Source organism: Aptenodytes patagonicus, chromosome 2 (assembly GCF_965638725.1).
Source record: "Aptenodytes patagonicus chromosome 2, bAptPat1.pri.cur, whole genome shotgun sequence".
In the NCBI taxonomy this organism is placed as follows: domain Eukaryota; kingdom Metazoa; phylum Chordata; class Aves; order Sphenisciformes; family Spheniscidae; genus Aptenodytes; species Aptenodytes patagonicus.
In genome coordinates this window covers 9,890,506-9,911,810 of record NC_134950.1, presented here as the reverse complement: position 1 = coordinate 9,911,810, position 21,305 = coordinate 9,890,506, and the positions used below count along the sequence as shown (strand labels likewise).

At 38.5% G+C, this 21,305-nt stretch overlaps 1 protein-coding gene across 3 annotated transcripts in view; it reads right to left on the bottom strand.

The window, feature by feature from the left end:
- Positions 1 to 21,305, bottom strand: part of ASAP1 (ArfGAP with SH3 domain, ankyrin repeat and PH domain 1) — a 145,982-nt gene that overhangs the window by 74,733 nt on the left and 49,944 nt on the right. For all 3 annotated transcript variants that reach the window (XM_076329089.1, XM_076329090.1, XM_076329091.1), the window contains exon 3: positions 11,213 to 11,285. In XM_076329089.1, the coding sequence (XP_076185204.1) occupies positions 11,213 to 11,285 (73 nt within the window). The remainder of the gene's footprint in view (positions 1 to 11,212; positions 11,286 to 21,305) is intronic.

Here is a 21,305-nt window from a genome sequence, read left to right as displayed (position 1 = left end):
TTTCTTGTAGACAGTCAGTTATTATTTTAAATTCATGTATTGCAATGTAGTGACAAACCAACTGACAAACAGTACTTTCAAAGAAGCCACAAGTTACTGCATTTACTGAAAATTACAATAATTTTAATATTAAAAAGAACTATTTAGCAATAGACATATATATGCTTCTTTTACATCAGCGACGAATTTGTAATGCATCAATGAAAAAAGCTTGGTAGTTATTAATAAAGTAGTAAGATAATAAAAGATCGATTGAACAACGTAAGTACATTTGCTCATTTTGTAAACAACATAGGAATTTATAATTGTCTACTGTAATGCAAACTTTTTTTTTTATTGTAATGTAGGACACTTTTGCAGAACAAATAAAGTCAACAGTATCAGATATAAAACTAAGGAGAACAAGTCTGAATCTGACTGCAAGTTTAAAAGAAGAAACATGTCTTACAAAGATTCCCTTTTCACCTGCTTTGAAAAACTGAGTTACCCCACAGAATGGAAGGTTTATTGGTATATAGCCAAAGACTTGTTTCAATATATTTAATAGCAAATTGGACATACAGAGCGGTCAGAACCAAGAAGACGAAATTGCAGCCAGTGAAAGGGAGCAAAATCGTTAACTCAAGGATGAAGGAAATTCTGAATTACAGACTGTTGTGCCTGAAATGATTTCCTGCTTCTATTACTTTCCTTTCTGGCATCTGTTTGCATATTGTTTGTTAGTTCCATTTTAGCATCTTTAAATAGAAAATTTGCCACTACAGCCCTTTAGGACACAATTTATCACCTCCATCTCTCTTAGAGGAATATTGTTGGTATTAATTAAATCAACATTTCACTTTAATGAGTTTCCTAGTCTTACTATGTTTTTTTCTGTAAGCCACAAACACAAAGCCACAGAGCTTTTCCAACTAGAACAAGTTCTGTGCAATGAAAGGGGGCAGCGGGGGAGAGAGAATAGTTGCCAATAGGTACCGTATTTTTCCCCAAAAGATCTGCAAGTTTTATATTCTTCAAGTTGTCATATTGCCTGAGAGCATTTGAATTACGGGGGGCGGGAAGAGAAAAAAATTTTAAAAAGAGGAGAAAAAAGAAAAAAAAAAAAAAGATGACCTAAGTTTCAAACAAGGCTCATGGGTATGTCCCACAATGCATGAATCTACTTTTCTCATCAGCTCTTAGTTAATGTCAGAGTTAAACAATAACACTTCTAAGGTATTATGGGTACTCAAAACAACAGTGTGCTAAAGCTCCAACAAAGAAAAGTGGAAAACTATTAGAAGACAAAAAAAAAAATCACAACGCTTATTTACCAAAACCAAACACCAAACCCCAAACCCCACACATCAGACAAGTTACATTCTAAAATCAGACATTAACTCTGAGGTTTTCAAAAGGCCAAATGTTTAATCATATGTGTTGTAACTCAAACAGTATGTTTTCAATAAAACTGTTCCAAAAGCATACGGTTTTAATCAAATAGCTTAGCATTAAAACCAAGGAAACCACTACATAATAATAAAATATGCATTTTGTTTTGATGTAAAAGCTGTTGCATAAATATACACAGAAGACTTTATCTAAGAAGGAGCTTTGGCTTATGCAGTCCTGAGCTAATAAAGCTCAAATGCACCCTACTGTGCTGAAGGAAAAGAAAGGATAATGGAACAAGGTCGGAAAGAAATATGCTAGATCATGGAACCCCTGTCCTTGCCTGTGAAGCACTTCTAACCCCACCATATTTCCTAGCATTTTTATTTTAAGTGCTGTGTTGTTTCACAGAGCATTTTCAAAAATAATTTTGTAAAGAGACTGAAAAAGAGCTGAAGACAACTGTTTCCTTTATCTGTGGAAAGGCAAAAGAAATTCCCGGTCAGAAAGAGGAAGCAGGAAGCAGATCATTGTCCTAGAACAATATATAGGAAATTCTCAAGAATCCCAGATCACAAATCACCTAAATCTAGAAATGAGGCTTTGATTATGATAGAAAAGGAATACCTCTGTAGTTACCACACATATACACACAAAAATCAAGTACTGTGTAAGAATAATACATTTTCAATTTTTACATAAGTATCAACGTAAGTCTTGTAAAAGGAGAAGAAATATTTTCTATTGAAGAGGCAAGGTAGTTCCCTGCTTGACCTTAAAGGCACATAGATGAAACATTAAATCTGCAACGTAGCCTATGCTGAAATGCAACATATGAAAACCAACATGCTTAGAGCAAGAACGTGCTCTAATCTCCCTGTAGCTGCCTCATGCAAACTCAGAAATGACTTCCTAGTGTCCTAATAGAATTTACTTTGCATAAAGAAAGCTATAGTGTGCATGACTTGATGTTTACTTCCTTAGATACAAGTACTGTAGGAAGGACTTTAATAACCCTAGAGAGGAAGACACAAACACTGACAGCAGTACATACAAAGGATAATGTTTGCCTTCTAGAACTGGCTCATGTCTTCTCAATATCATAAACAAAGCTCAGTACTGTGATGAAAATAGAACAGCTTCCCCAGACGGACATCCTTCTCCTTCAGCAGCTCCCTGAGAGGTGCCAGAATCATGGGCATTTGAGGATGGGCTCTGCTCCCATTGACAAAGGGAGCTCCCTTCAAAGGGGCTATGAGCAGGGAAAGGGGCCTCATTAATCACCCCCTCCCTGATGGGATCTGGCAAGGCAGCCAGTACCTGAGCCCATGTTGAGGACCTCACTACAGAACCGCAGATGTAGTATGAAGCAGCATACCGGACTGGATACAGCAGTGTTTTCTGAGCTGAAAGCTGAAAAAAAATCTTTTCTTCTCCACAATTCACACCTTCAACTGGAGGCAGTTGGACTAGATGATCATTGTAGGCCCCTTCCAATGGAAACATCCTGTTCTATTCTATCTCTGAGAAACACTCAGCACAGAATTTACCTTGTTTTTTAGAAAACCCTGGTAGGGCTCGTTGCACAGCAATGTTGCAGCAACCCTCACTTCTGCACTATAATGTATATATTGAGGATTATGTGTTAAATAATATAAATGCATCTGAAGACACAAATCCAAGCAACTGAGGAAGGAATGACAGCCACAGCAGCTTACAGCAGCCTTTTGCTACACAGCAGTACTCAACAGAAGCAGGGAGCACTCTTGCTCTGAGCCCCGAGCCCTGTAGAGGCTCAGGCTTAATGACTCCCAGGGCTGAATCCCACCTTGTTCTGCTGCCCCAGGCAGTCACCTGAAGTTGTTTATGCCTAAAGCCACCCTATGGTAAACTTTTCCCAGGACAAAGACAGAAGACAGATCAAATTCCCCAGGCATACAAAGAATATGTACTCTTTCATTGAAACCCACAACATTCATTAAGTACTATGTTTATTTCCCATTCAAAAGTTACCAAAATTTTAGCATATGCTTCTGAACCCAGTGAAATTCATGTCTACTTGTACATATTAAGTAAGGAAACTGAAGAACAAATACTGTGAAGAGAGGTTGAAGAACAGCCTTTATATACTGGAGCTAGAAAACACGTCACTAGAATTAAAGCCTTAAATTTCCTTTGTCTAAAACAGTTTTGTTCAGATGTATTACCCTGCAAACACTGAAGAACAAAAAAAAGTTAAATAGTTTACAGAAGAAAAATGCACAAACACAACTCTTTCCTGTCACTGATTATACTTAAATTGCACCTAAAGAAACCTGAAGGACGTCTAAATTACTGAGAATTGCCTCTGCATATCTGGTTAAGTCCAAACAAACAAACAAAAAAATCATGATTCAGAATCCTGATCAACTTGAAACTATTTTTATGTTGCACTTATAAAACAGCTTTGTTCCACGGGTAGCCAGAGAAAAAATAACCAAGGTCAGAGCCAAGCTGCATTTATGAATGGAAAAACATACATATGAAAAAAGACTCAAAAAGACTTTAGAAAAAGCAAGAAAGCTGGCAAGGTTAAAAAGGATGGCAAAAGAAGTTATTTGAAATAAGAAAGCATCCTTTCTCATTTCATCCTTCACAAAGCTGAAATCTAATGAAAAAATAATAGAAAAGAAAAAGATATTTGACCACCATATTCTTATCTGGACTTGATAACAATAATGCCTTCTGGACTGAGATTGCTGAAGTGAAAAGTGATAAAAGCTTCTTTTGAAGATCTGCAGAGCAAGGAGTATCTCAGCAAGTCTGCAATGTTCTCCAGATCATCATGGTATAAGAGCACTGAGAGATAAGCCAGCCCAGAAAGGTAAATGACTTCTTTTTGCATCTGTGTTCATCACTGACATGCTTGAAGAAGTTTTCATGAAATAATTTTCTTTCAACTCTGCTTCAGAGGATTTATACCAAATCTAAGTGCTGACAGTAGAATTCATAAAAGCTGACAAAATGAGCAATGGCAAGTCACTTAGACCCAGGTACAGAAGAATAAAATAGGCAAACTATGTAGTTGTAAAGTAAAGCCTCTTATTTATAACAGCCTCGATACTACAGGAAGAATGAGAAGCAAATATAATAGCTATTTTTAATAAGAGCTCCAGAGAGAACTGAGAATTCAAGTACGCACCAGCAGAGCGGTAATTCTGATATATTCCTCAGGCAAATTTGTAGAAACTACAGTGCAGAACAGAATTGGTGGACATGTGGATAAATACAAAATGCTGAACAAGAAACACAGGTTTTATAAAAAGAAATTTTTACTTCACAAAACTCCCCCCCCCCCCCCGGGGATCAACAAGCATGTGGGGAGAGGAAATCCACATTAAATTATCTGTTTGGATTTCTGAAATTTTGTCCCTCACCAAAACACTAAAAGGAACTATGCAAACATAGGATAACAGGGATGAGCCTCACACAGAGGGAAAAGATGAGGTGGGGGAAAGGAAGGAATAGAGTTAATTTTCTCAACAGAGGGAGGTCACCAGTGAAGTCCTGTATGGAACAGTGATATGACCCACATTGTTTAACAACATATAAATGGAGTTAGAAAATAAGATTCATAGTTATAAACTCTGTTGTTCTTTTCCATACAATACTATAATTATTCAGGGCAACAGAAACAAAAGCTGACTCCAAAGGTGAGTCCAAAGTCTGTCCAAACACAGACTTCTACAACAAAAATATCCATATTGGAGCTTGGGGTCTACCCTTTCCCTATTCAGCATAGGAAAAGTTACAGTTCAGTTCATCCTAATCTAATTGCACAGGAGGACAGATGTATCTCACCCTGGAAGTCTCTACATACATCCATTAATTGTGCACAGAGTCTATGGCAACAGGCTCACATCCAGGTAGCTCCCAAGTTAGATGAGGAATCCCACATTGAATGGCCAATGAATGAAAGTGTGCATTAGGTAGCATAACACACGAGGGAAAACACTACTAACTTTAAGAAATTATTGTGTAACTAGACATTATAAAGAAAGGTTCTGGAGTTATATTGCCTTGACATTCACTAGCAAGCAAAAACAAAGCAGAACATCAGAAATTAAGAAAGAAACAGAGCACGCAACAGAGCAACATAAAAACATTGTCATAGCATGCTTAAACCCTTAATATTGTGTGCAGTTCCTGTCACTGTCGCCCAAAATTCACTCCTCCTCTTCCCTGTTTTAAAAAATAAAGTCTATGCTACCATTTTGGGGAAAAAGTAAGGATGATTAAATGTATGTGACAGTTTCTGTAAAAAACAAACAAAAAACCCACCCCCAAAAACCCCTAGGTCTGCTGAGTTCAGAAGAGGGGTATTGTGGGTGATTGTGCAATCTCAATCCAGAAACCTATTTCAACAGGTAGAATGGACGACACTGAATCAAGTTTGGATTCATCCACCAAAAAGTCCTCCAACACTACTGTAGCAAGCTTTGCAACTTCCAAGTCCCCTACAAATTCTCGTGCCCCAGAACATGCAAAAGTCCCCCAATTTCACAGCAAATGAGTCATTCTGGTGGGCTTGAGGCCAATGCTTTGAGACATGGACAGGGCCAGTCTGCTCCTCAGGGGACTTGAGGCCTGAAGAGCATGTATGGAACAACTTTGCAAGGGAGCAAGGGTAGATTTAACTAGATTGATGCAAGGTCATGAATGATAAAGATTGACATGAACTTAAATTCCTTAGACAAAATGAATTGTAAAAGTCCATTGAGAAGTATCAAGCATCACGATATCAGTGCTGACTCAGGTAATTCCTGGCCTTCATATCACTGTGAGCTGAGAAAGTGTTAAAAAAAAAAGAATTTAAAAAAAAAAATCACTCCATCTTTGCATTGTTTTCCTACTTCCTCAAGCATCTGCTGTTGATCATTGCAGGAGGCCACATGCACTGCTGGTCCGACTCAGTACCTTTGGTCTTGCATGGATTTTATGTTTTTATTTCTCCATTGTGTAAATTCTTTTGACTATATTTGGGAGTTATACCAGGGAACTAATGAAAAGGAGCTATTGAAAAATCTACAACAAAATTAATTGTGCAATCTACTGCTGTTACAATTCAACCCAAGTGTTATGGGAAAGCTAGTCAGAACAGATTCTCCATTAAGTTCAAGCACCATTCACATAAGATGGGTTCCTAGTTACAGATGCAATCTAACATGCCAGAAATAAGCAGCAAGCCAGATACGGAAGAAGTGGTGAGAAAGAGGTATCAATTTATATGTCTCACTGGATTTCGTAAACAGTACTTTCCCAAACAGTACTTTCAGATAGGGAAAAAGGGATGGGATATTTCTAAAGGATTTCCACATTTCTGTGCTGGTATGTTTTCATTTCCAGAGCAGTAGATTTAAATCTGAATACGACAAATGGGTGAGGGTTGTGCGCAAAAAGTATTTGGGTGACATTTAAGCTCTCTTCGTAACAGAAGAGAGTCCCTTGTGGTTCATGATTCAGCAATGAAGAGCAACAAACCAACACACCAGAGGTCTAGGTTTTTCTGAATAATTGTGTATAAGACATTGTATTGTGTGAATGTCACTGTTCAAATGTTACTTCAGGCAAAAAACAAAACCAAAACAAAAACCCTAATACAACCCAAAAAATCCTAGCTATGACTTTTGGTAGAGTATGACTTGGATTACTGAACTGAAGAAAGAAGATTTTCTGGATCTGGACAATCTTCAAGAAGGAAGTCTTAAAGGCGCAGGAGCAGGCTGTCCCCGTACGCCCTAAGAAGAACGGGTGGGGAAGACAACTGGCCTGGCTGAACGGGCTGGGACTCAGGGAAAAAAAGGAGAGTTTACCGCTTGTGGAAGAAGGGGCAGGTGAGTCAAGAAGAGTACAGGGATCTCGTTAGGTCGTGCAGAGAAGAAATGAGAAAGGCAAAAGCCCAGCTAGAACGCAATCTGGCCGCTGTCATTAAAGACAACAAAAAAAGTTTTTACAAATATATTAATGACAAGAAGAGAGCCAAGGAGAATCTCCATCCTTTATTGGATGCAGGGGGGAACATTGTCACCGAGGATGAGGAAAAGGCTGAGGTACTCAATGCCTTCTTTGCCTCAGTCTTTAACAGGCAGACCAGTTATCCTCAGGGTACTCGGCCCCCCGAGCTGGAAGACAGGGACGGCGAGCAGGATGAACCCCCCGTAATCCAAGAGGAAGCAGTCAATGACCTGCTACGCTCCCTGGATGCTCACAAGTCTATGGGGCCGGATGGGATCCACCCGAGAGTGCTGAGGGAGCTGGCGGAGGAGCTCGCCAAGCCACTCTCCATCATTTATCAGCAGTCCTGGTTAACGGGGGAGGTCCCGGACGACTGGAGGTTTGCCAATGTGACGCCCATCCACAAGAAGGGCCGGAAGGAGGATCCGGGGAACTACAGGCCTGTCAGCCTGACCTCGGTGCTGGGGAAGATTATGGAGCGGTTCATCTTGAGGGCGCTCACAAGGCATGAGCGGGACAACCAGGGGATCCGGCCTAGCCAGCACGGGTTCATGAGAGGCAGGTCCTGCTTGACCAACCTGATCTCCTTCTATGACCAGGTGACGCGCCTAGTGGATGAGGGAAAGGCTGTGGATGTGGTCTACCTGGACTTCAGTAAGGCCTTTGACACCGTCTCCCACAGCATTCTCCTCGAGAAGCTGGCGGCTCACGGCTTAGACAGGTGTACTCTTCGCTGGGTCAAAAACTGGCTGGACGGCCGGGCCCAGAGAGTTGTGGTGAATGGAGTTCAATCCAGTTGGCGGCCAGTCACGAGCGGTGTTCCCCAGGGCTCAGTACTGGGGCCGGTCTTGTTTAATATCTTTATTGATGATCTGGATGAGGGGATTGAGTGCACCCTCAGTAAGTTTGCAGATGACACCAAGCTGGGCAGGAGTGTTGATCTGCTCGAGGGTAGGGAAGCTCTGCAGAGGGACCTGGACAGGCTGGATCGATGGGCCCAGGCCAACTGTATGAGGTTCAACAAGGACAAGTGCCGGGTCCTGCACTTTGGCCACAACAACCCCATGCAGCGCTACAGGCTTGGGGAAGAGTGGCTGGAAAGCTGCCCAGCAGAGAAGGACCTGGGGGTGCTGGTCGACAGCCGGCTGAACATGAGCCGGCAGTGTGCCCAGGCGGCCAAGAAGGCCAATGGCATCCTGGCCTGTATCAGAAATAGTGTGGCCAGCAGGAGTAGGGAAGTGATCGTGCCCCTGTACTCGGCCCTGGTGAGGCTGCACCTCGAATACTGTGTTCAGTTTTGGGCCCCTCACTACAAGAAGGACGTTGAGGTGCTGGAGCGTGTCCAGAGAAGGGCAACGAGGCTGGTGAGGGGTCTGGAGAACAAGTCTTATGAGGAGCGGCTGAGGGAACTGGGGTTGTTTAGCCTGGAGAAAAGGAGGCTGAGGGGAGACCTCATCACTCTCTACAACTCCCTGAAAGGAGGTTGTAGCGAGGTGGGTGTTGGTCTCTTCTCCCAAGTAACTAGCGATAGGACGAGAGGAAATGGCCTCAAGTTGCGCCAGGGGAGGTTTAGATTGGATGTAAGGAAAAATTTCTTTACTGACAGAGTGGTTAAACATTGGAACAGGCTGCCCAGGGAAGTGGTGGAGTCCCCATCCCTGGAGGTATTTAAAAGACGAGTAGATGCTGCGCTTAGGGACGTGGTTTAGTGGGCATGGTGGTGTTGGGTTGACGGTTGGACTTGATGATCTTAGAGGTCTTTTCCAACCTTAATGATTCTATGATTTCTTTTGCCCCTGAATAACCATTTCTCACCAGTCCAGCTAGAGTTCTCAAAGAAGATTATGAAGCAGGGCAGTTTTAAAAAAAAAAACATTTCCTACTCTAGTAGTTTAAATATGGTCTCACCTTCTAGCAAACAAATTTGTAAAATGAAATTCCAATTCTGAGTTCTCAAAATGTAGTTATAGGCTTTCTTTTGAAATACAAAAATAGTCACCTAACTCTTGCTTGAACTGACAAATGACAACGCATTTCACAGCTGTTTTTAGTATGTTTTACATGAAGTTAAACATCAACGAAATCCACTTTCATCACTGAAGCATTAGAAAATAGCTGGCTTAGCAATTCTCTTTGTACAAGCAGGCAAAATGAGTTTGAGTTTTAATTCAGTCACTTCATTTTTATATTTATCTTCACAAGGTTTCACATGTATAACGCATGCTTTTAGTCTTGCTGTTACTAACCCTAGCTTATGTTTATCAGTTACTGCATGAATGGCCTCCTGTGCACACCTTTTCAAATCATAATGTAGCCTATCACAACAGCATTCTGAAGAGGGAGCTAGAGTATTATGTATAGTGCTTTCTTCAGCCAAAAGAATTCATACTAACTTGCACCTTTGAAACAAGACTTGTTCAAAAAAAGAAAAAAGAGAGAAAAAAGCTACCTATCTCTGGTCCTTTTTAAGTGCAGAGGCAGCCAATTAAAAACATTAACCAACCTTCTATTGCTTTTACTCAGTGCGACTAGTTCATCATGTAGTATGGCCTACTTACAGGCATTGAAAACAGTATTACTTTTATTTCAAGACTCAAATCAAATGATATATAAATGATACTAGAGATTTTAGCTATTTCAAAACAGGCAGAACACATTTAATGTGTTCTATAATTTTCATCAGTTTTGAAATTCAGTAAGTAGGTACTTTCAAATAGAAAAGCTGCTTGGAATATCTCAATACTTTTAAAAGCATAAAACTAAATACACATGTACCAAATACTATTCTCACTTTGTATCAGGCTTCATAGTCTATTGGGAAAACGTTCATCATCATCTGAAGTTACAGAAAAGCTAATTAAAACATGGTGCTAGTAGAGCAACAATTTTAGTCATTGGCAGAAGAAAAAATTTAAGAACTTACAATATATTAAAAACCCCACACACTTCCATAAACACGAGTTCATGGGACAGCACACACAAAACAACACAGAAACTAAGATCACTCAGAAGCAGCTCTGCATAAGGAAAATATTTGCTAAACTGACTATTATTGCTAGGGAATCGGAACTGGGATTTTCTAAAATCCAGTCTTTACAGCCAGATGGTTATTGGAAGGTGTACAGCTCTGCTACCCTATCTGCCTTTGGCACAGTTTTTAGACCTTAAGAGAGAAGCAGAGGTAGAAGCCAGGTACACTTTATAACATTTTTAAAACCTAATTTGTATATTGATCTGTGTTTGATCATCATTTGTTACTGAACTCAAACTGTTTATCAATTCATATTCCACCTATCCTCTCAAAGTTACTACTATAGCTCCAATAAAACATCAACACTGTCTTCAAACAAGCAAAATAACGATAAATCTCCACTATTTTATCTAAAAAGGGAGATACGTCATTTTTATTGCACGTATTATGAGGGGAGAGCCAAGTGTTGAAGGAACAAACACATCTATCTGTAGATATTTCTTTTTATTTATTTATTAAACTTTTTAACAAGTTCTCATTCTTATTTCACTTAGAAGTGCGCTCCATAAATTCAATCTAGGACACTGCCTAGATTGAATAGTTGAAGGTAACTGCTTGAAATGTTATGACAGCAGGAAAATTTACCCATGGGAATTCTCCTAGAGGCCTTTGAGAAGGAATACGAGGGTGAAAGAACTGGAGAACACATTAACCTGATGTATAATCAGAAGCAAAGAAAGAAAATTTTTAAATCCAAACACTCCTAAACAGATAAGCATCTCTTACGGTATACACTTCAACATGATAAATTGCAAGACACTTCTCAAACTTGAAATCAAATGCTGAGGTTATGTAAAACTGAAAACAATGTCTTACCTTGCCCCGAATTATATATTGCTTTCACAGATTTTTTCACCTTCTGTAGTGCAGTTCTGTCTTGATCCAATGCCTACAATAACAACAAACTTACTTTAAATATTTAATTCATTGATCAACAGAATACACTAACATTTCAAAAGAAACCTGCAAAATAAGTAGTTTTACAGGCTGGAAAAAACTGCAGATACAACATATTAAGCCTGCAGGAAGGTCTGAGATCATTCAACCCCTCCAAGACAAATTAAAGAACTGAACTGAAAACGCTCGGAAGGCAGAGTAGAGCAGCAATGACAGTGCTAAAAGAAAATCACTATTTTAGTTTTGCTAGGGACAAAGCATTTATTCAAACTGTAATACATTTTGAAAAATACCCAAGAAATAGTAGATGCTTCTACTATAGCCCTATAGTTTCTACTACAGCTAAATTGCTTGTTAACATCTATGGTTTTCCCACAGTAGTAGTCTTCCAACTATAGACACAGATTATCACACTAACGTCTTGCCCCAAACTCCACAACAGAATTTTATAAATACAAAAGATGAAAAGTAGCAAATCAAAAGAAAAAGGACTAAGATCTGATTTTGTGCAACATAATGTGACTGAAAGGAAATATTTATCATAATAATACTCAAATATGCATTTTCAGGATTCTATCATTCTGAATTTCAATTTTTCTGCAATAGTTTCAAAATCCAGAAGAGAACGTTATTAAGTAATGATGATTTTAGGATTATATTTCTAGGTACTTCCTTTTTTAAGCAACATAACTTCTCCCTACCACTGGCAATCTGATGTAAGAAATCAAATTAACATGAGAAAGAACTATTATTATACAGCAAAAAATAAAATCAATGTAAACAATAGTCTAGACTTGTGGAATTAAGAACCTTAAAAGCCACATACTGGTACTGTGCGCAATGATCCAGTTAGTTTCACTTAAGTATGAGGTTTGGATATTCTGCATACCTCACATGTTGTACACAGTTCCCTGTTGTCCATGAAGAACACAGAGAAACGTTTAAATCATTTCCTACGTTTTTTTCCCCCATTTAGATCATAGGCAATTTCCCATCATGTAAATAAAGTTAGATCAATGATCTCAAGTTTTAATGAAGCTGGCAGTGTTTGCCATATTATATTCACATTCAAATCACTGAAGATTGGAGAACTTGTACTCAGAATTACTGTCAGGATAGCAGCCCAACTGAGCCCGTTAGCTGTTGTAGACCGCAAAGTTCATGTTGTAGACACCCTTGGGTAGCCATATTATCCAAAAAGCTTAAAGCTTGGAGCTCCTGTGGGTCTGATATCTGAAGACTGGCAGACCAAGGTAGAATGGCAGCTACTCCTACAGCAGGGTGTACCTCATCAGAAAGGGTCATCACCAGCAACACTATGAGTGAAAACTTAATCAACAAGCAGAGCTTTTGCTGTCAAAGCTGAGATGATTAAAGTATATTGCACTGGGCATTAAGAAGCCCCAAAAAACCACAGGTCAACTAGAGTGTTAAGCACTGGAGACGGTCATACATGAGGGTACCGCTCCTACCCAAGTTCAAAACGCTGAGTGTTTTGGTGCATGCACGCTTACAGTAGGAACCCATATAGAGATAAACCAATTAATATATAATAGTTCTATTTTGGAGTGGCCCAATTTTAACCAAGCAAAATGTTATAGCTGAACAATACATGAAAGTCTAACAAAAGAAAATGTAGTGTTTCTGTTCTTTATCTGAAAACCACCATATTCTCAAATCACACAACCACTTCTGTGGTGGCTAAGACTAGAAAGTTTGGAATTGCAGAATTTATATAAGTGTTTTCTAATACTATTTATCTCTAGTTTTTAATTTGCAGCAGAACAATGGATTCAAACATTCAGAACTGCAAATGTAATTATTTCTTTTGCTCCCCAGTAAAATAGTGGATTTTACTTGACTTTCATCTTGGCAGAAAGAGTTAGTTTTTAGATTTAACACTACGAAGAACTCTGTGTTCCTTTTCAAGACAGTGCACACCAGGTGATTCTCCTTAGATTCCTTTGCAAACGCTGTCAAAAGCTTTTGCTTCTGCTTGCATGCTATGCAAGACAGCTGTTATCATATATTTCTACTGAAGTTCTCTCCATCTTCAATGACCAGAAAAAAAAAATAATGGTTCACTTGTCTATTGAGAGTTTGAATGCAGGATAGTATAAGAATTTGAAACCAGTATTTTGGAGAAAAGACAACAGTTAACGCTGATAAGATTCAGAGACAAAACTTTGTATTAAGTTCTAATACTGAAGCAAACTGGACACTCAGGAAGAGAAAATAAATACAAAAAGTCCAAGAAAGATGGTACTTGTTCCTAAAGATATCAATCTAGAAGACCAGGACAAATAGACTAGAAAAATCTTCCAAATTAGATTTGATATAGAATTAAATTTAATCACTAATATGGGAGCAGCAGGGAAGGGAACATTCATTATTTTAAGAGAGCAATTACTGAGCAAAGCAATATACAGAGATGACGTCCACTGCCTGAAGGAGCCAGTGATCTAAGTCAGAATGAAAACCTCCTGATCATGCAAGATCAGCTCTTCTAACTAATCAGTTTGGAATCCCCCAGATTTAATTTCTCCTTTCAGCTACCATTTAGCTACTTTGAACCTAGCCTGCAATTTCAAACCACCAACCTAGTTCAAATCTGTACTACTGAAGAAAGTGGTGTCTCTCCTTCCTCATAGCAGAGCACTCTTGTTGGCTACACTGTGATGCAGTTCAAGAGCTGCTGTGGTGACCCGAGCCCCACAAAAACCAGGGGCTCCTTTTGAGCACTGTGGATGTAGCTCACTTTCCATCGGTGCATAGCACATTGATAGAAATTTGTACTTAGAGCTACCATTTCACTTTCAGAGGCAAGACTTCTTGCAGCACCCTCCCTCTTAAGACGTACATTTACTGGTAACTATTCATACCAATATAAAAATTGGAAAACTCGTCCACCTGAAGAAACAAAATCAAATTAATTTTGGGGTGGAGGGAAGGTGAGTCCTCCCAATGGATCACTTCACTGATGTAGATCACTGAGTAGCTGCACATAGGCTTTTACCAGCATGACACAGCACACAAGTCAGTACCAGGTCAGAAAAGGTGTATGTTGACATCCCATAACCCACACCGCAGTCCTCTCTGCTAGACAAGGCAGAGCTGTGCACTGCTGTTCACACAGACAGACGCTGCTTTTGCCTCTCTTGAACCCTCTAGAACCTGATCTCTTCTCAGTAAGGGGTATTTCTATTTTTGGGCCATGCTCTGTTGTAATAGCTACTAAATTCTAAACCAGAAATTATACTACCGTGCAGTCTGTAAAGTGCTAGATTCTGGATCGCTATCTATCTTTGATGTACTAAAACCTGCCAAACTCACATGTAGAGTAGAGCACTAATAGATAGACCACTAATTGTTTCTTTAGAACCTTGTGTCTTTTTATTCTGTATAGATATGTACATATTTGTGTGCATGTGTGTGTGTAGATACTAATATGTATATATTTGTATGCAAGCGCGTGTATATAAAAGTCTATATACTGGAGATCATACTTAAGAATATTTGATGTACTTATTCCTAATAAACATGAAAAGCACGGTTTAAGCAACACAAAAATCTTCCTTTCTTGACTGATGTAAAACTACTATTACAGAAATTGGTCACGAAAGTGTTTCATATACATATTAAATTAAGCTCTTCTAGAAATTAGCATCATCCTAGAGGCACACATTTGCACAGAGGATGCTACAGCCCCTTCAGCCCACTAGATCTACTAAAACATCAAACACGTTTTGTGTATCTTGCAAACCTTTACAATTTAAAGAGGAAAAAAACCCACAGATTTCTTTCAGCCTTACAATAACAAAAGACAAGAGTGGCTCAAGACAGTGACAACTACATTAGTATGTCCACATACATTATTAATCCCTTCAAGTAGATTATCCAGAGGAGATGCATTTTCCAGCTGGAACAAAACTGCTCATCCTCATTTCAGAGGAGTTTTAGAATTTCACTCCATTTGTAGGAGGTTCGCCCTAAAAAATTCCATATCCTACCACTACCAAAATCCACCCACAAAAATAATATACTAAAACAGAAGTGTTTTAAATAATTACAGTATTTTGCACAAGACAAATCCATGACAGAAGCTTGAAGGCTGTTAGAGCATGCACAATCTATACAGTCATGACAAAAAACCCTCCTTGTATTTTAAGAAATTATTTTCGTATATTAAAAAAACAATCCATGTGAAGTATAGAATATTTGAGGTTATACACACAAATGGTTAAAATGAATGCTTGGTAGTCACATGCATGTATTGTCAGATACAAGATTAATTACTTCACAGAAAACACATGGATGATGTATTGGCTTCAAGGGACTAAAACTAGTAAGTCCTTCACTTATCAATTTACACACTAATCTAACCCTGGCACAGAAGTGACTGACAGTTTACTGTTGTCTGTACTGGAAAATACGCTTGCCATCTGCTCAAGTCCCAGTTACAATATCCATGTAACGAAGTAGAGCAATGGCACCTTACAAACTTATGGCTGTTCAGCACGAGTATCAGTTTTCTTCACAATGAAATCCAAACTTATGGGATGGATAATAAACATAGACTAGACAGGTTAATAAGTTATTACATGCCACTGAAATTGCAACAAGACAAAACCCCATAATTTCCCCAGTGAAATATAACCAAAAAAGAAGATAAGAGTCAACTGTTGGTCTCCTGTAGCTTACCCACTCGGAAACGAGCAGACTATCAAACTCACGTAATTCTGTAAACGGAGAAGTGATTCAAACCACCCTTCCTGTCCTTCCCTTTCTGCTCAGTTTGTACTGGCCCTGCCAATCACCAGTTTGAAGTCTGTTTCCAATTGGTCTCAGCACATGTCTACATGACAAAAATAGGGGAGTGGTTAAGAATTTTCTGGATGGATATAGACAGGCACAGTTTGAACTTCTCCTGAATTACTTAAAAACCCAAAGCGTCCAAAAGAGAGAAAGCAAACCAAAAAAACCATCAACAAGCACTTATCACTGTAATAACTGCTGCCAACATCATTTACCAGTTACTCCCACAATAAGACCAATTAAAAGATAATATTCGTTTAAAAAAAATAGTGATTTCCCTGAAAATTGGAAACTTCCAAGCGTTTAACTATAAACTAATGAAAAGAGCATCAGTAAGCAAATTTAGGAAATGCATTTTTTTCCAGAAAATATTTTTTTCAGGTAATGCCAAAGATTAACAGAGATCCCATCAGCTGAACTTCCCTCACATCTCCTGCTGTTAGTTACATGGCCCGATGCAACTCAACAGCCTCTCTCCAAACCGGCATATGTGAGAAAAATCATCAGCCCTTCAGTGCTGTAAAGGTCACCTTAGATGAGCAAGTTCATTTGTGTAGTCTCTAAAAAGAGTTGCAAAAATAACAGTCACTAAATTATTCTTCAAGTATTATTCAAATGGCAGCACAGTAGATATTGCTTATTAATCTCTCTAAAAAGTTCAGTATTGCCAAATTGTAATTTGTTTTGACAATTGATCTTTGGATCCCTCTTTGCAACCACACTCCTACCCAGAAGCCTTTTCTGAAAGAGCATGAATGCAGATACTAATTGCTATCTATGTATGATTACTTCTAGATAAAATGAAGTTAGCATCACACTTTTCCTAATGAGCATGGGGCGGATATTTGATCCTGTGCACGCTCTGACACATTTGGGAATATTTAACAATATTTTGGGCAGTTCCTGCCTTTAAGTTCTCAGTTGAGCTACATTAATATTTCTGAGTTTAGCTCATTTTGTGCACAAGGCACATTTAGAGATAACTGAAAAACAAAACTATGAGATTGTTTCCAGATACGATGATGACACAGATCAGATTCATTTTCTAACTTCTGTTGTATAGGAGATGCTGAAAAGCCCACAACTAGTGACCACACTTGAAAACATCCAGTGACAGATACAAAATTTTCCCCACAGGCACAGAGGCTCTAAACCAGCTTCCGTTGCATAGGAACTAATCTTGGTGATAAATATCACAGAATCACAGAATAGTTTGGGTTGGAAAGGACCTCTAAAGGTCATCTAGTCCAACCCCCCTGCCACGGGCAGGGACATCTTCAACTAGATCGGGTTGCTCAGAGCCCCGTCCAGCCTGACCTTGAACACTGCCAATGATGGGCATCCACAACTTCCCTGGGCACGGTGGGGCATCCACAACTTCTTAGTGATAATATTCTTACCTTTACACTGGCAACAACATGCCTTGAATTAGTGACGACTGGTTGAACAGCTCTACTATCATTCACTATATCCAAACTCACTTCATTATACCAGTCAGCTTTACTACTACTCATTAGAAGCCTGACAGAAAAACCAGTGAAGAAAACTTACCAGTTTTCAAGTCACTACAGCACAATTTTACTTATTTCTTACTCCAACAGCAGATAAACACATTAGCATGATTAATGGGGTAAATATGATTAAAGCTCAGAAACCAGCAAACCCATAGCCAGGCCCACAGCTCCTGAAGATACCATTGTACGAGATTCCCAAGTTGCGCACACAGCTCTTGCTGGCATTAAAACTGCACAGCACTAGCAAGTGGTTGCACAGAACGCAAATAGGAGTCCTACATTATAAATGTACTGTATTTAAAAACAAGTAGTGCTGTTGCACTCACTTTTTAGCAAATCATGGCACATTGTCAATTTTTCCCCTGAGCTGATCCTTCTTGTCCACATTAGCAATCTGCTAAGTACTGCTTTAAAAGCACAAAGGGAATGATCTTAATCTAAGAAATAGAAGCCTATTCTGTATCTGTGCTCTCGCAAACCCCTCCTTACACTTTTTTCGAAGTCCACTGGAAATACATTACTTTGAGTGTGAGTACTGGCCATGGAATACCAGCCTACAAAAATCTTTTTTTCCAGCATACAAATATACAGTTCCATAGAAATAGCATATAAATGAAATTTTTAATTAATTTATTGAAGATACTTGTAATTTGAAAAACCCAAAAAAGTGCCATTTTCATTTAACAAAATCTAACCTAAAAAGCTTATATGCAGAAGACATAACTAAATACAGTTCAAAACAGTCCAAAATAGAACAAGATTATTTATTTTCTAGAACAATCAAAAAGTAAATACATCAGAAGACAGCAAATAGTTGAGGTAAAGTCTTTCAAAAGCAAGCAAACTGAAGAGAAGATGGCATGCAAACAGCATAAACACAAATGCACTAAAACAGACGTGCTAGCAGACATAAATTTATTAGAAAGAAATGTGATTCTTAGCAAATTGAATTGGAAAAAAAAAGCACAAAAGTCTCTGGAGAATTGCTCCTCCTCCACCATATCTGACTGTAATTTTCACTAACAGGAGAGCCCTTCAGTTGCTGCACCAGAGTTAAACACCATAAAATATTTTCCTCCCGTGTTAACTCTTTTCTTTCTTCTTCTTTTGAAGCCACCAAATATTTTGCAGCATGCTTTGTATTTAAGCTGTTATCCCAGTAACTCACAGGTATTATCTAGTCAGGGAGGCACTAGAAGAGGCACTAGATCAGGACTCATGAGTTACGATTATTACCACCTTCTCAGGCAGCAAAATTCTTCAAATATTGTACACAGATTCTATGAATGTTACAGAAGCTCAAAAGTGACACTTGGGGATAAATAAAGTACCCCCTCACTCAGCCACTGCCAGCCTCACAGCGGTGTTGCAATTACACAGTACTCTTACACCTCCTAGCTCTATAAATTTCAGTCAGTAGTGTTATTTGTCGGTATCTGGTATCAGCTAGCAGCAGAGATACGAAGGACATCAAAAACATATTCATGGTAGACCAAGCCATTTCAAAGTGTTACTACTACTATTAAAAATCCTTTTTTCTTTAAAAAATTGCACCATTGCGAGGCCGGGGGGGGGGGGGGGAGGGGGGGAGGGCACGGTCCCTTACTTGAGAACAGAAACAACCCATGCTCCTTCTCCTCCTAACCACTGAAGAAATACTTAAATGCATGCACTGATGCATGACTGCAATATTCCATTTCAGAATTATTCCTTTCAGAGAGAAAGAGCAGGTATATAAATGCATTAAAATTGTTTTATGTAATAAAAAAACAAAATTGAGTTGTGTCTATTTGTTCCAAGCTGCAGATTTCAAGAGTTTAATTAGCTTAAAAAAAAAAACAACAACACAAAACCACCCAACTAAATGGGATTTCCATTACAACATAGACCTTGAACACTACTACAGCATTCTGGGACACTCCTTACAGCTCAGTTTCATTTTTTTATTGGAGAGTGCTATGATGACAGACTCAATAAGACTTCATCTTATATCACATTAAACCTGTAACCACCACCACTTAGTATGAAATTCAGAGGTACACTTGGATGACCAGCTAGGAGAGTCTACCATCGAATCCTTCTTACACTGTATAATGTGGACTGACACTTTAGGATAATAACAGGAGGGAGAACAACAACAAGTCTGGAAACATTCTAGAAAATAAGCACACATTCCATTTTTTTGGTTTTAAGGTAAAAGTTAAAAATGGACATGAGAAGTTTTACAATATACAACAGAGTTGTGTTTCTAATCATTATGATTGGACTTTGGCTAGAGATGATTTACGAAATGCACAAGAGGGGTTTTGAGTCTCCCCTTACAAAAGGAAAAAAAAATAAAATCACAAGAGCATAATTTAGATGTGAAGCATTAGAGTTAATTTTGAATGTCAATGTCATGTTCTTTGATACAAACATATTCTCTGAACATATTTAATTTAGTGGGGGAAATACTACAGAAAAGGAAACGTGATAATTCGAATAGTCAATTCTACTATTTTAATAAAAGCCTCATCTAAAAATCTCTACTTTCTCTTCCATTGTCTTTCATTTCTTTTGACCAACATGCAAAAATAGCATAAATGTACATTAGAAAACTAAGATGCGCATCTCATCTTCACTGTGGTACAGAAAACCAACACACCTCTAAAAGCAACATAGGCCGAAAAAACCCAACCCATAAATGTGTGTAATACATATTATGTAAAGATAAATATGCTTTAATTAACAGAATAATTCTATATACAACTTAAAACCAGAGTGAGATCTGCTTTCTCAATATACAAGTGAAATACAGTGAAATGAGAAGGGATATCCAACCTAAAGCACAGACCTATAATCCAATTAGATTCTCTTGGGTTTATTTTGAAGACCCTGGCACACATTATGACCACTGGCAAACTGGTTAAGTCTAGAAAGGAATTTCTGACTTACGTACAAATGCATAAGCTATAGCAATCAATCAAGGGTGAAAGAAAAGGATATACTAACAACACTGAAATCCTACAGTGTAAAGGTAACTTTAATTTGCCCGAACTGTTTATATGACCTGACAAAGTCATTGGGACAACACAGAATCTACCACTTTTCCTTCCATGGGAAAGACACTTTAAATACAGTGCTGATTTTAAAGGTATTGTTTTAAAACCACAATGAAACTTAAGAGAATTTAGCAGTAATTTCCAGTATGTTAGGAAAAAGTACAAGTGCTTTGCAAGCAAACTGCTACTTACTTCACAGCATTTTTTAACATAGTATTGTGTTTGGTAAAAATAGTCCTATGCTAGTTCTCTTTTAAGACTGTATTAGAGAACAGATGGCCTTAGAGAATATTCTATAAGTTTTCTTAACAATATTAAGCTTCAGACATAATTTACAGCCAAGATCCTAAACATAATTAAATTACACTTGCAACAACTCTCTTTAAAATAGTCGCTGTCAGATATAAAAATAGCTGCACTGTATTCCATTTACGAAATGCAACTGGTTTGTCTGATCACAGATGTAACTGAATATTGTTAATATAAATAATGCCACATTTATAACACGAGTATACAGTTGCGCTACTAGCTGAACAAATAACTGTTTTGGTAGGGAGTATTTAACTGCCTGCCCCCCCCCCCCCAATTTTATGACACTTTTCAATTACATTGTTTAATCATTTTGGGAGACACTGTGAAGCA